Consider the following 16,575-nt stretch of genomic DNA (forward strand, 5'->3'; position numbering starts at 1 on the left):
TTTTGGTGTTCAAAAACGTTGCGGCCCATGCTAGGCCTGGGGCACTGAAAAAATACACTGGGTCCAGTCCATAATTTTGCATGGAAGATTTTCTGAATGCCTGCAATATATCAGCTAAGAGAGTGACATCAAGTTTTAAATATGCCATGTGATAATCACCAAATGTCTTGCATTTTAAATTATTCCACATCAACTGAGCATGGTGATAATCTTCATCAGTGATTCCAGATCCTCTGATTTTGCTATAAAACTCTTCTTGTGGTGGCAGGGAACACTCATCAAATTTAGAAAAATCTGTGACATAGTCATATGGATATACACCCTTCCGCCTAATTAATTTCAGGTCCTGATTTGGAAACAAAGCACGTGTGATTTTGAATTGATCATCAGGTAATTGATTTGCCAGTGTAGCCAGGCTAGCAGATAAAAATCTGTAAGAATCAAGAAATCTTATGTGAATAGGAACACCATCAACTTTAATTATCTTGCTAATAGATATATATTTCTCATCATTTTCAGCTAAAATGTTTAAATTCTGCTTGTCAAACCCCTCGTACCTGATCAAATGATGGAAATCATAATTGGATGCTCCATGGCAAAATATGGGGATAAATCTTGGTCTCTTGATCTTAATATTACAGCTATTACACAGGGCCATTAAGAATTTACCATCTGTATGAGAATGGTGTTTCACCTTGATATTTGTATCTGAAAATTCACAATCACATACCGGGCATTTTTCTGCATTGTTGAAATCTTCAATCTGTTCCTCTGTTAAAGGCAACATAGGCTTTGATATTAATAAGATGTTAGATGCTATGTCACGGCACACATTTTCTATTCTATGTGCAAATATTTTGATGGCATTTGGTCCCTTGTATGAATATTCTTTAATAACAACACCATCCCGTATAACCATAAAACAAAAGCTGGAAGGTTCATGTTGCTGGTATGGTGTAATTGAAGATTCTTCGGGATCTGGATTGCAGAATGCAAGAGATTTGAGGTTTGATTCAGAATCCCAGACAATATATACTGGGTGTTCCAACGAGGCTTCATACTCTTTGAATTTGCAATTTTCACTTGGCATTGGCATCACCATATGAACAGGTTTATGGTTCCCACAGTATTTCAGATGCTCAATTAACTTGTTTTTTGCAATTTCTGCACTCTCTTCCCGAACCCCCTTAACCATTTTCCTGCCATCAAATTCAGTTAAGCATCTTCTGCACAACTTAAATATTTTTTTATATTTGTCTAGTTGTGTTCTCACTAAAGCTTCAAGATTATGTATCAGAGTGTAATGGTATGTATCATCCTCTTCAATTAAGAGCAGATCAATCGGAATAGCAGATTCATCATCAAGTGTACTGATTCTGAGAGGTGCTATCGGGCAATTGCCAGTGGAACAAATAAATACATTAATAGATAATTGTTTGCCATTGATGTGCCTGGCCTTTTTTTCAAATTTATCAATATTCTGAACAGACATTGGATATTCTAAACCCTCCATTGCATCGTCAAAATCGTGCTCATGCTGTTTGTAATAACTTATTCTCTGAGGATCCCTTGAAACTGGATACAGAGCAGCTAATATACACCACAAAAAGCATTTCTGGTCGGTGTTTTTTATATTGACCACGGCTCTTTTGTTTTTGATATTGGCAGGTAATGGTACATAAGTGGAACCTTTTAATGGGCTGAATTCAGAAATATTAATATATAACTTGTGCGGAGAGCCGCACAGGCTCCATCCGGACTCTTTTGCCGCAAATTCAGAGTGTTTAATATTCAGTTGATCTATCAACCTGCTTATTATTTTGTCCGAATTTGTATTTGAATAAACCGGTACAGTTTCTGTTATGTGGGGCTGTGTAAATTTTGTGTCATTTGGCTTCTTATATTGAGTATACAATTTGAGGGACAGCTTATAAGAGCCATTTTGTGCATTTAGAATTGCCTGTATATCAGGTTTTTTACTGTTCAAAAAATTCTCAATGCCACATCTTGGCTCTGATACAAACCGGTGATCTCTTAATTGGCCGTTAAAACTGCTACGGATGGGTTCATGGCGTGGCTGCTTTGCTGCTCTGGCATTAACAGGTGCTTCGTGCTTTCTTTTCAGACCAGATGTTGATGATTGTGCAGAGCAAGTATCTTTATGTATATATGTGAAGTATTGCATGTTATATTCTCTATGGCATTTGTGGCAAATTATTGTGGGAGTTCTGTATTTGTCTGGGTTACAAATCTTTTGGTGCTTGGCCCAATTGGAGCTGGATATATTTTTATTGCACTGATTACAATGTTTTTGATTCGGCATTTTTGTTGTTGTTTATTATATACAATTTCTTGGGATTCAATTCAAAACTTTATACTGAATAAAAAATATCAGTTGGGTTCAGCACTGTGCTTTGTATGTGTGTATGTATATATGTGTGTATACACTTAATATTTTTGGCTTTGGTATTTATATAAAATTTCCTGGGTTTTAAATCAATCTCTATGGATTAATATTAATAATATTAATCTTATGACAGGTTGTAAAGCCAATAGCTTACAAATGGATTATTCATTCACACTGCCATTCCGCAAATGCCTGCACGGACATGCATGTATAGAATGGCAATGACCTTGTTATGTATAACAGGCTGGGACAAATATAAGCTTGACTCTAAATATGAGTGGATTACAACAAATATCAGATTTTATAATGTTCAATTAAACCAAACAGGCCTGTAAGTATGAGAAGCACTGTATCAACACATCTGTTCCCCTCAGTCACTCTCACATAACTGGCTGATGCAATAATCGGGAATTTCTGTAAATACTGGCGCTGAGGAAAAAAATCAATACTACCGTCTCGGGAATTCCACACACTGACACAGAGGGGAAACATGCAAACACGAAGCAATTCTAGAAGAGGGCTCTACATATTACATTGTTTTAATATTAGATAAGCAAATTGAATGGTATCCAATTAAACTTAAACCAGAAGTAAATATATATGTGTATAAGCTTAATTTCTGGTGTGGTCAAAAATTGACAAGTTTATGAACAAAAATCTGGCTGATGCAACTTTTGTAAGTATGCACAAATCAATCTGAAGAGCTCGTACTTTCTGAAAAATTCCCGAGGGCATTTTTTACAAAAATCTTGAATTAGACAAGATTCCACACTTGCTCAAAAAACTCATATGGGCATGTTGAGCAAGTTTTAAGTGTAGCAAATCTGCTTGAGGGGGGCTCGTACTTTCTTGCGCTGTCCCCACCACAAATACCACTACTGCTGTGTGTGTGTGTGTTGTCGTGTCTTGTCCACATGTGTGCTGAGTCACCTTTACAGCCTCAGCTTTTAACGCAAGTTAGAATATTTTAGTCGTCCGACATTACAGTTATGTTTCATTAGATATACTTTAGTTATGGTAATGAGTCGGGTGCAAAATAGCCTAAGTCCTGACGCACCCAAATTCAATCAATTCGTTGACCATTAGTCTGTGACGCTGAGTTGTTGCTTAATTGATTGACAGATTTGGTTAATTTTACTTCTACTTTCTACCACTTTTGGCTAATGGTGAAGATGGGCAATAAGTGATGACATGATGAAAGGGCACTCACAAAGAACACGCATGCCTAGACCGGGATTCGAACCCGGGACCTCTGGCGTCGAAGCGCAATTTGCTAATCATTCCACCACGATGGTCGGCGATGGAGAAAGAGACAGAAAGAATGAAAGATATATTATATATACAGGGTGATTGGTAATTCGAGCACATTTGCAACAAATTTGACCCTATGCACCAGGGGTCGGAAATCAATGGGTTTCGAGTTATTGCAGTTTGTAGATTTTCGTGACATATTCCGACTTGCGACCAAAAAACTACTAATTGTGAAAAAAACTACTGCACCCTGGGCACTCAATCGACATGTTGCTAACAGCTGACGAAAGAGTGACTACTGGGAAAAAAATTCATGCCCAAAATTCCCATACCCACAGAAAGAAACAGTCATTGGAGCACACTTCATGAAGAAATTTGGAATTATCGTTTAAATCGAAGAGGATTACTAAAAAAAAAATGGTAACACACTTAGCGTAAAAATTACGGAAAAAACTGCGTTCTTGCATACGTAACCGGGGGAGGCAATTTGAACAGGATTTGTAGTTTTCGTAACAGTTAATTCTGACAACCTGGAATCATGAGAATGGTAAATAACATTATTATTTCACTCATTTTTGTTCCTTTATTTCTCACAACCGACAACTTCTTTTCACTTTACAAAGAGGTCTACAACGCGCCTTCTCCGCTTTATATTCAAATTTTCCCCCAACCCGTGTGCCAGTTGACAACATTTGTATATTTTTGGAGAGTTTATGAAACGAGGAAGTTTTTTCCGTAATTTTTACGCTAAGTGTGTTGCCAATTGTTTTGAGTAATCCTCTTCGATTTAAACGATAATTTCCAAATTTCTTAATGACCTGTGCTCCAGTGACTGTTTCTTTCTGTGGGTATGGGAATTTTGGGCATGAATTTTTTTCCCAGTAGTCACTCATTCGTCAGCTGTTAGCAACGTGTCACTTTAGTGTCCAGGGTGTAGTAGTTTTTTTCACAATTAGTAGTTTTTTGGTCGCAAGTCGGAATATGTCACGAAAATCTACAAACTGCAATAACTCGAAACCCATTGATTTCCGACCCCTGGTGCATAGGGTCAAATTTGTTGCAAATGTGCTCTAATATCACCCCTTTCCAGGAATAGGTCGAATTACCAATCACCCTGTGTGTGTGTGTGTGTGTGTGTGTGTGTGTGTGTGTGTGTGTGTATATACAGAATACGAGACAGAATACGAGAGGCAAAGATGAATATGAAGAATAAAAACCTGAGAAGGAAGATTACAAAGAGAGGACTGGACCTGGAAGTTGTCTGGACGTTTCAAGATTCACTAAGGTCTGTAGGCAAGAAAGAGAGAGAGACGGGGAGAGATATACATATTATAATCTGAAGGTTAAGAATTGGGAGTTGACATAGGAGGAAGCCAAGTCGTCGGTTGTAGCGTCAGGAGGATCGAGAACAAAAAGAGAAATGTATGATAACTCCTATGCAGTCGGAAAACCAAGCGCTACAATGTAACCAGCTTGTAGCAACTAACTTATTATGAACAATAAACATTTAAACTTACGTGTGGTTCCCCGGGTTTGTGCAAAGTCTCTTCGTGGTCCAGGAGCACCTCCACAGCCTCCACAAACTCCTCCGAGATGGCGTGCAGGAGAGCATCTTTCGTCTCCACCTTGTGCTCTATGAGGAGCTCCACCATCTCCAGGTTTTCGTTGTCGATGGCCATGAGGAGGGCGGAGCGGCCCAGGGGGTCCACGCAGTTGATGTTGATGTACCCTGTCTCCTGGGCCCTCTGCAGCATCCTACAAAGAGAAGATGGCGGATCTTTGCATTACAAGGCTCTGTGTACACGGTGGTACCTTTTCTAATGCCATGCAACAAAACTTTTTTGACACCAAAGCGTGGCATAAAATATGGCATGCGGCTGGAAATCGCGTCTGGAAATGCTGTAGGATGTCATTTCACCTCAGTGTGAAAGGTTCATAGTCTGATTAAGGTGGAGGTAGTATTGTATAAAGTTTAATGTCACTTGCTTTTAGAAATATTCCTCTTTAAAGGAAGACACAAGGAACCCAATAACCAAGGAAAGAAATCAATTCAATTAAGGCAGTGGTAGACTAGTAATAAAGGGTTGGAGATTAAGGGGTAATAGTTGGTTCCTGAGACTTTCAAAAGTAATAAGTAAACAATTAGGGTAATTAGCGATCACCCCTCTCCTTTTACTTCTAAAATTAAGTAATCACCCCAGACTTCTGAAACTATAAATCGTAAAATGATAAGGAACAGACAAGACGAGACTTTGTCTCGTTTCTGAAGATGTTTACCTCGTTCTCGTCTCGAGTTGCTCTCGATTTCGTTTCCATTTGCAAAACCATGCCTTGTCTCGTTCACCACTCGAAGGGGAAGTCTCGGTCTCGTCTGGATAGCACTAAGCGAACGCCTATAGAAATCCAGCGAGGGAAGTTAGAAAAGAGTTACATTCTTACTCGCTTTTATGCATCTTTAGACTAATCACGACGATGAGGACGAATGGCGATTGGATGATATTGACGTAAGGGCAAATCTAAAGTAATATCCAGGCCAGATCGGTGTTCGAACCCGGACCCTTCAGTAGCGAGGTAATTAGGTCCAACACTAAACGTACTCGGACACCGAGGTATGGCTTCACCATAATATTTTGTGGAGAAAGTCATAACATTGATTGTCATTATTATTATAAACTAATAACTGTAAATATTTGTGGTGCGAAACTATTATTAATGCCATTATCATAACCTCGGGGAGAGACTTCTATACGATACACCAGAATAATGAATATCAAGTAGGCTTTACTTCATACCGTTAACATATTGAAGTGCATAGATATGCTATTCGCTTATTGGCTTTTACACAATTTGAAAGCTTTGAAAGTTAGGGAAAAAGTTTAGATTTTCAGTCTACGTTCTGCGGCCTCTCACAAATCTCTCATTTCTGGAATTTTGAGAACTCATAAAACCATTTATTATTTTAATTAAGTGACAGAATTGGAAAACAAGGTTATTGACCTAACTCATTTTTTCTAAAAAGAAACTCTGAAGATGCTGGCCAAGGCAGTCATAATTTACGTAAAAAACACTTCGCACGTAACGTTTCAACCCTATATTAGGGTCTTCTTCAGAAATAAGAAGACTAAGCTAAAATGAAATAAAGAGCAAATAGGAAGATTATATATACACTAGGCCATGTACTGTGTGTATATATTATATATACACACTAGGCCATGTACTGTGTGTATATATAATCTACCTGTTTGCTTCATCAGCATCTTTAGAGTTTTTCTAACATGGAAACAAGTTCTAATCGTGTTCTCATTATCTATTGTGGATATTGTGCTAGATTGCTAATTAACTGAAGTTTATTTCGGTTACTGACTACAACATAATAAATTTAGTGTTTTTTGTAATTTAAAATTAAGAATACAAAATTCAACCGAGGGGAACGACCCCTTCTCCCGACGCCCATGCACATAAGCTAAAAAAGAAGAGTAGGAATACCATGCGACATGTTTTGGATGCGTGACGTCACTAACCAGCGAGAACCCGCTACATCCAGCTCAATCTACCCAACCCACTTTACAAGCAAATAACGCCCCATGCTAAAGATACTCCCCCCTACTCCCCTTGTCAATCCTCGCCTTCCGACAATCAATTAATCCTGGAAGGCTGAATTTAATTTCTAACCCTGACAACCTAAAAATCTCTTCCGCCCAGAATGCACTGCGAGCGAAGCTCATTTGTCACCGGCTCAACTTGCTGAGGCGTCAAGCGGCGGGATAACAAGTGACAGCTACACCGCTCTTCGGGGAGCAGACGTCATCACGAACAGGTAATACATCGCGATGACAACCGCCTCAAAGAGCCCATCCCCCATCCCCCGCAACCTTCCGCCGGCGAAAGAAAATCCATCCGTTCCTCAGCGGACGGTTTAAGAGTTCGCAAATAGTCCGTCGCTCCAACAAGCCTTCGGAAAAAGACAATGTCGTTATGAAGGGACCTTTCGCACAGTCGCGTGGCGCATCACTAAACACCAAACCTTTGAGAAATTCAAGCGTGTCAGATCGAAAAGATTACACCCTCCTCTCCTCCCTAGGGAGCTACTGACGAGAGACTTGATGATCCCCAAAGCAGCTTATACAGGGATATCAACGAGTTAAGACCGCGATGAACTTTTGGCCTGCGTTAGGAAAAACGTCTTTAGGAACATCCGAAAAACTGCTATTATGAAAAATTACACCTGTTTAGAATTTCTCCAAGAGCATCCAAGTGAATGTTCATGTGGCTTACTTTTACTGTATACATATTTATAATAGAAAATAGGTTGATGGTGCCACGAAACTATTACAGTTATCTGCTACCTCTATTTTGTTCAGGCCCCCACGATGTGAGCGCCACTTAATTTTGCTAACTCCCTTTGGGGTGCAAATCATTTCTACGGTTAAATCTCTAGGGTGATTGGGTTATTTTTATAACTGTGAACCAGACAGTGAATATCTTCCAATGGAGACCATCAAAGGGTTATATTATTTTTCTCTTTGTCAATTACATTAACTTCATGTTAATAATAAAGGTCAATGGCACACACACACAGATATATATATATATATATATATATATGTGTGTGTGTGTGTGTGTGTGTGTGTGTGTGTGTGTGTGTATGTATATATATATATATATATATATATATGAATGTATGTATGTATGTATATATATATATTTACTTCTTTTTCTTAATATTTAACTCACGTGAGTCCAATATTCATATCTGAGAACTAGACATTTGTATTATACTTTTAATATTTATGTCGAACTTGCTACATATTATATATGTCCAATGTTTTTAATATATATATATATATATATATATATTAGATATATACATATATACATAATCGTAGCAATTTCGTTTTCTTCACTCTTCATTGTAACTTCTTGTCGCCGTCCTTGGACCTCCTCCTCTGGGGAAATGAGCTTCCTTGATTGGGCTCTGGCTTCCTTCTCGGGAAATTGGCCAGCGAAGAAAAATGCTCGCTCGACGAATCTATGTTCAACAATTCTATGCTTGTCAGCAACTTAACCACAACTGGTTGTTAACTCGACAACAACTCTTCGTTGACTCAAAGTTCCACAAATCGTCGTTCACTCGACGTTTAACTATTATTTTCATGTTTCATGTTCGCTCGACATCTCGAAGCATCGATTAGAACGCGCCGCCACTATACACATCCCAACCACTAGTGTAGACTTGGTTCTGCGGTTGACAAAGCGCCCCCAAGACGGTGCCGCGATAGTTTCGCAGAACCAAAAGTGCTGTGGGTCAAGGTTGAAATGTGCCACCACGGTGAGAATCAAAATTTCCACGACGGGGTTGGTAATACCCTAACAAATTGTTAGGAGACACAAGTTTGCACTGCACTGAATAAATCTGAAGTTGTGAAGTTGAATATAGGGCTTGTTAGGCCGTTGACTCCATGAAAACTGTGTAATTTCATATGTTTTCGAATTACTGGAAAGTGCCCGAGGCTATATGTGTATGCAATTGTCGCAACACAAGCAACATTGCATTAGTGTGTCTGAGGGGACTCACTGTTCCCATAAGTTCTATTTCCGGATTTGTGTCTCGTGGCAGTGTTTGCCAGAATATATGGTGAGCGTCTCGTAGCTGCTGGATTACTGGAGTTAATTCCATATCTATTTGGGTGCTGCATGTATACATGTCGTGGTCTGAGATGATATGAGCTGCTTTGCTTTGCACCCGTTCCAGTCGTTTGAGATGTGAATAGGCGGCATGGTGCCAGTCTGGACCCGCGTAAGTTAGAGTTGGTATGATATACATCTGCAGTAGATGTAGCCTCGTCTGTAGTGTCAATTCCGGACATGTAAACATAACGAAAAGGGCAAACACTTTTCGTAGTTCTCTGTTACACACATCTTGGATGTGAGAGGCAAACGTGAGTCCCCGAGATATTTGACTTCATCCTTATGTGCAACTGCATATCCGTTGTATGAAAGTTGTCTGAGTTCATACTTTCTTCGTTTAGTGTAGATGACACATACACTTTTTGCGGCATTTACCTTCAGACGCCATTTGCGAGCCCACGCTTGGAACTCATCGAGTTGTTGTTGGAGATAGCGGTAGCATAAGGCTATGCGACGACTGCCTGCCAAGAATGCGGTATAGTCAGCGTACGTGGCTTGGAAGTCGAGACATCTGCTGTGGAGAAAGTACCCCGAGGTACTCCTGCTAATATGAGCCGAATTTGAGAGGTTGCCCCTGAGAAGGAGACAAAGATACTGCGTTTGCTCAGGTAAGATTGGACGAGTTGAACATAGCAATCCAGGAATCCCTAACGTAAAAGTTTATATAGGAGACCAGAGTTGTAGACTCCGTCAAAAGCCTTGCTTATATCCAGGTAAACACCTGGAACTGCTTTCTATTTAATACAGTTGTGAGGTAGTCTACCACACGGACCACCTGAGAGGTGGCACTGTGCTTGACCCTAAAACCAAATTGGTGGTTTGGTAGGAGGCTGCTACGTATGTAATGAGTCTCGAGAGTAATACTCTTTCGAAGAGTTTCTCAAGGTGTGAAAGGAGACTTATTGGTTTATAATTCTCCGGTTTGAGAATACTCTTTCCAGATTTGGGTGGTGTTATTGCATTTGCCTTCTTCCATGCATTGGGAGGAAAGTAGTCTAGTTGTAGGATGGCATTGAATCTGCATGTAATGTAGACAAGTAACTTGCGGGTGAGATGTCGCAGCAGTTCGGGTTGTATGCCATCTGGTCCAGGAGCCTTGATTTTAGGCAATCTTCGTAATAGGTATGCCCAAATGAAAAGGAGACTACGGTTATATATAAAGAATATTATATTACAGAATATTTGCATTACATAATATGTGAAGTACAATTAATGTGTAACATGATACCTACACATAATTGCCATTGATATTGATGCACTGATCCCAGCGCATAGGAACTGAGTGGATGACTTCAGTGTCGAAACTCCTGAGTTGCTTACGCATCCAGTTTTCCTCGGTGTTCTGCACTTCCTCGTCACAGGTTGACCTTTCAGTGATCGTTTTAAGGTGCCGAAGATATGGGAGTCACATGATGAATTTTTCGATTTTCTCTTTACTGCGAAGACTTTATCCGTCGGCTTACTTCTTAGAATTTTGCATATTTATGTGTGTGAGAAATTTAGTTTATATTATACTATCCATACATACATATACTTTTCTACTATTCTCTTCTTTTTGTGTATACTTTTATTAGTAATTATGTTTTCCATCTTGTTTCATCCTTTATTTAACAAATCCGCAAGTAGCAACGTTATTCTTGCTTCTTTGGTCTGGTGCTGCCATCTATACATGCTCATTGTAAACTTTCTTTCAATATGGTTTTCCAGGTATGTGACATATCTAGACAGTAGCGAAAATAAACCCCAGGTTATTTCCAATAGTAAATAGGTTGATGGTGAATAGAATCTATCACATATATCTACACAATGGCGAATGCACATTTCCAAGAAGAAATAGGTTGATGGTGAATAGAATCTATCACATATATCTACACAATGGCGAATGCACACTACCAAGAAGAAATAGGTTGATGGTGAATAGAATCTATCACACATATCTAGACAATAGTGAAATCTAAAATTCCAAAAGGAATGCGAATGCAATTTGGAATATCATAGCAGTGTTTTGAGGAATTTCCTAAAACGATTTTGCTAACGGAAAAGCCCTGCTTGAAATCGCTCAACTACGGACTCAAACTGCGTGACAGGCATCTTACCATCCCATCCGGATAAGCAGAATTTGAATTTTTGAAAATAAAATCATTATGAAAATATTTCTTCCTGAAAGATATGAAGAAATAACTTAGTGGAGAAGGTTACATCATATTTAACTTTTCAATCTACTGTGTTTTAGTCTCCTGATATTGTAATAATGAAATCAAGAAGGAGACTTCAATGTGTCACGTATGAGAGAGGGTCGAAGACTTCACAGGATTCGTGTTGAGGCAATGACAAATGCAGATGGAGGTGGTCTTAAGTAAATTTAGCAAGGAATATACACGTAGAATTGATTCTACTCAGAACAGGGAGAGATTGAAATTTTATGTTGCTGAGGTGATAAACCTTCGGGTTTAGGACTGCCAGAGAGTTTACTTAATTAGTTAATAACAAATAGGATGAATGGGTACTGACAGACGGAAGGACGAGTACAAGTGCAAATCGTGAACAAGACTAGATTTCCTAATTAATCGCCGAACTACACTCTGTCTCGGGAATGTGTGGAGCAAGGCCGCGAGATGTGGTCCAGTCAGTAGACTCGGGTTCGATTCCCGGGATGAGTGATTTCAAGTGGGAAATTTTCCAGCAACGAATCTGCGTGTATCAGTTCTGAGGATCTCCCAGTTTCTAATAAGTGGGTATCCTGGCGGGAGGGGAGTGAACACACTGCCGGAGCGTGGTGCTAATCGCATCATCTCCACAAATTGCCGTGATTGTGAATCTGATGGGTCTTACCAGTGGTTAAAGAGGTTTCAATCAATAGCCACAAGTTAATATAGTGGTGGTAGCAGTGTAGTACCACGCCTGCTGCTGCTACTACTACTACTACTACTATTGTTATTATTATTAATAATAAATGCACATTAAATAACTATTGGTTATTATTATTATTATCAATAATTTTTTATGGGAAGAAAGGTTTCTGTACTCTTCTAATTGGTTTGTTTTTATTATTTGTTATTGTGTTCATCATATGAACTACTCTAAATATTGTGGAATGTTCATAAATTATCGTTCATCCATGTAGACACACGTGCACACATTTCTCTTCGTTATACTAAAATGTTTTTAGTTTTATTCTCACCTACAAAAATATGTAGGTATGGCATATCGTTCCGTGCTGCTAGAAAAAATAAAGCACTCATTATTATTATTATTATTATTATTATTATTATTATTACGTGTATTACTGCATTGAAAGTAAAATATAGCTATAAACGCAATATCTAGCACTTGTCATTTCAGGAAATTAAGTGCACCAGGGACGTATATTCTGGGCTAGCAAGGCTATCTGCAAAGCCTGAAGTCTAGAGAATAAAATACAGGAGGAAAGTTGATCAGGAATTGTAAATAATATTATTCATATCAGTGAGATGATGATGCTGATTCTGGAGTTGGCAACCTGGAGTTGGCAACCTGATTTCGTATGAGTTGGCAACCTGCTTTCTTAGGACTTGGTAAATTTATTTCTATTCATATCCTAGGACCACGTGACATAGTGAGATAGCCTATATCTTGGACTCAGTATACGTCACTGAAGTGCACATTTACATCTTAAACGAATAGCACTGACCTTAATATATTTTTTCTAAAATTCCCGGTTCGCCCACCGACAGGAGACAGATTTAGTACAAGAACTTATCTTTTTCTTTTCATCTATTGTTTACAATAATTAATGTAACAAATGATGGATTTTGATTAGTATATTAAACAAATAACAAGCATTCCGGCTCATTTTAAGCCCTGGGTTCTACCTACAAGCCCCCCCCCTCACATTATGAATGCACGGCAAGTTGCAATACACCTATATCGAAAGTTCTCGGATCTACGGACAGGACCACGCATAAGCGCAGTTTCCTTCCTGGCTGTGCTTGTTAAGACAATGATACAACGACTTCCCGTCGCCTATTCCCTGCACCATTTCCATATATCCATTGGAAGCTGGCCATAATTCATCGCTCACCGCAAAAAGACCGCTGAACGCGACATTAAATGTTAAACAAGCTTCCCGCCTGCCAACAGCGGCCGCCGCACCCCATCCGTAAAATACGATCGCGGACATTAAGCTAATGTGATTGAAATGCCTCTCGATTAATCCACCTGACTGTGTGATGAAGAGAGGAGCACTGATTCTGGGGAGTAAATTGTTCGTCAAGCTGCTCGGTCCTGCATTGTGGCGATTAGGATAAGTTTTTATGGGTTTGTAAGCCGCGGTCCGCGATTCGGCAGTTCAAGGACCGCGGCCATTCTCCTCCAAATAAAAATTGCGGCAATGAATCGGGCGATTTTAAATACTCCACAATTATGACAAAATATTGCATAATTCATACAAAACATACTCAATTAAGACAAGTAGCCTCCCGATGGCGCAGTGGTAGCGTCGTCGCCTTGTAATCAAGAGGGCCCGGGTTCGATATCCAGTGGAGGCACATAGTGGCTCGTATCCCACTTTAAACTATAGGTCCAGTCCCGATTAACCTTACTGTGCAGTCAAGTGGATTTAAAACACCAAATCAATCAACCAATCAATTAAGACAAAAATAACTAATTTATTGACTGAAGAAGAGATACCAAAATATAATACAAATATAGCCTTTACATTGTGGTTTATTTGAAAATAACATTACTATGATGACCTCCATTTCGTTCCAGACACTCTTATCAGGAAGGTATGAATTTGAGCCACCTTTTCCCGGATCCGATCTTTAAGTTCATTGAGTGTGCGTGACGTTTGTTTGGAAGACTTTTCCTTTCAAATTTACCCATAAAGAAATTAATCACACGCGTATAAATCCGGTAACCTAGCAGGCCAAGGAATATTCTCCTCGTTTTTGTAATACGCTTTTACAGCGAATACCTGCTGTGCCCCGTTCTGCGACTTCATCACAACTACATGGCAAAGCAGGCTCTGCAAGATGGCGGTAGTCACGTGTTACCTATGACGCAACAACTAGCTAATCCAGTGTTGCGAATTCGCCAGATTCATTGCCGTACCCTGTATAATGCTCGCCGGTCATAATGTGTGCGAAGGTGGCACAAATCTCGTGACTTTTACAGATTATGTGGTGTTGAATTCTTCGCAGAAAGTCGCCTTCTGTTTGCGGAGTGGTTAGCACAGCGCGCTATGACTCCAAGGATCCAGGGTTCGATTCACGGACTGGGTATGGGTGTTTTTCGTAAGTGTTCCTTCATCTATTTCATCCTGTCATCATTCATCCTAATTTTCGCGATTAACCAAAAGTGGCAAAAATGCGACATAAACTGAATTAAACATAATTTAATCTTAGGCATTGATTGTCTTGTGTTAGGGTTTCTTTTTAGGGAACTTTCAAACCAAAGCGACAAGCGATATGTGTTACTTGGAAACGAACATTTAGAAATAAATGAAATCTTTCGCATTGAAGTGACATGACAAACTGTAAATGTTGCTTGCGTATCGTCTGGTTGTTATGGCTTTATTTTTTAGTAAGATGTTGAGAAATGTAACGTTGTTATATTACGTATTTATTGTTCCGCCAATCAGTGCTTAAATGAAAGAAGCGATTAACCTGTATGTAACCTGATGTCAACTGATAACTGTAATTTGTAAATTAAAATTTATTTTTCCGTGAAGCAAGATAAAATAAAGAAATGTATAATAACTCAACTTTTAAAATGTATAATGATTAATGAACGTATGTATAAAAAAACTCAAATGAATGTAACTTTATTATGATATGAAAGTGGAGAGTAAGACCTCGGGTATAAATGCCTCAGATTTCCGTTAGAAGGTACCTTTATTAGGTAGGCCATTCCCGAGGTTCCAAGATTTTCCCCATGATCCTCTGCGCGCTATGACGTCATGAAGAGGACATAATCGAACTTACTTCGTTAGCGTATAAGGAAGCTTCAAATAAATGGGTCGATTTTTTACGTACCTTTTTTTGAATGCCGGTACAATGAGTACAAATCACCTTGTCTGTGCTATTGCAATAATAATAGAAGAAACTCGCCTTGAATAAAGTGATCATCGCTTCCCAAAAAAAAGTTGCCGCAGCACAAGCGCGGATCTACGGTGAGTACGAAAGGGGCGACCGCCCCTTCCAACTGCCATGCTTTTGGATGTTCTATTATGCATAATAATATTCAACACGTTTAACAGGCTTGAGAAGTCCACTGTATGTTCATGATAGGCTAATTGGTAACTGGACCTACAGTTTAAATTTGGATCAGAACGAGTCTACAAGGTGCATTAAAAGGGAATCAGACTTACCACTGAAAAGAATACGTTTTCATTTCTTTCTTTATTCTTTTTCCTCCTTATATCTGACCTTCAATTTACCGTGACAATGGGAGGAATTATCATAACAACAGAGGCGTAGCAAATAATGGGCGAAAGGGCCTCGCGTACCATCGGCTTATTATTTTATTTTAAAAATGTAATAAATAAAGGTGAGAAAAATAGATGTAAAGGACTAATTTTTATTGGTGGTAAAACTACAACATTATGTATTTAACCGGTTATAATTTTCTACTGAAACGTTACACATTGAATGAATATGTCAACTATTTAGTATTTTTAATAAACCGGGTGGTACTCGTTTAATTTTAGAACATTCAGGAAACCACACAACAACAACAATGAAACGTTCTCTTATAAAGGTTGATAAGCATACACACAATTTTTGACTTCTTAAAAATGAGCGGTTCCAGAACAGGAAAACTTCACGTATTTGGTGAAAGTCTTTCGAAATATGACCAATTGCTACAAGAACATTTCAGACGTACACAAATAAACGATATTCACAATAATCATCCACGTTCTGAAATTCAAAATGAACTGATACAGGCAAGGAGCAACGATATCAAAATGCCTATAGAGTCATTCCATGCCAAATCAACACAGATATGTGCAATTTCCAACTTGACCATCTCCGATTTCCATGAAATTTGGAGAGTTGAAACTATGTATGGAACTTAGTAAGTATGAAAATTTTTACTCTCGTGCGTCTTGTAATTGTTAAATTATTCAAGGTCAAAGTTCGCATAAATTTCCCTTTTTGAGCCCGCTTAGCTATACTAAATGTGCTGTAACTCAGCCACTATTTCGCCTAGGAAGCTCAAATAAAGCTTATTGTACAGGGAATTGAACA

General features: G+C 38.9%; 1 protein-coding gene across 1 annotated transcript in view; it reads right to left on the minus strand.

Annotated features, from left to right (window-relative positions):
• Trpgamma (Transient receptor potential cation channel gamma) overlaps nt 1-16,575 on the minus strand; it is a 449,908-nt gene that overhangs the window by 269,391 nt on the left and 163,942 nt on the right. The window contains exon 3 of the mRNA XM_083119232.1: nt 5,176-5,413. Within this exon, the coding sequence (XP_082975358.1) occupies nt 5,176-5,413 (238 nt within the window). The remainder of the gene's footprint in view (nt 1-5,175; nt 5,414-16,575) is intronic.

The sequence above is a fragment of the Lepisma saccharinum genome, chromosome 3 (genome assembly GCF_977018435.1).
Source record: "Lepisma saccharinum chromosome 3, izLepSacc3.1, whole genome shotgun sequence".
In the NCBI taxonomy this organism is placed as follows: domain Eukaryota; kingdom Metazoa; phylum Arthropoda; class Insecta; order Zygentoma; family Lepismatidae; genus Lepisma; species Lepisma saccharinum.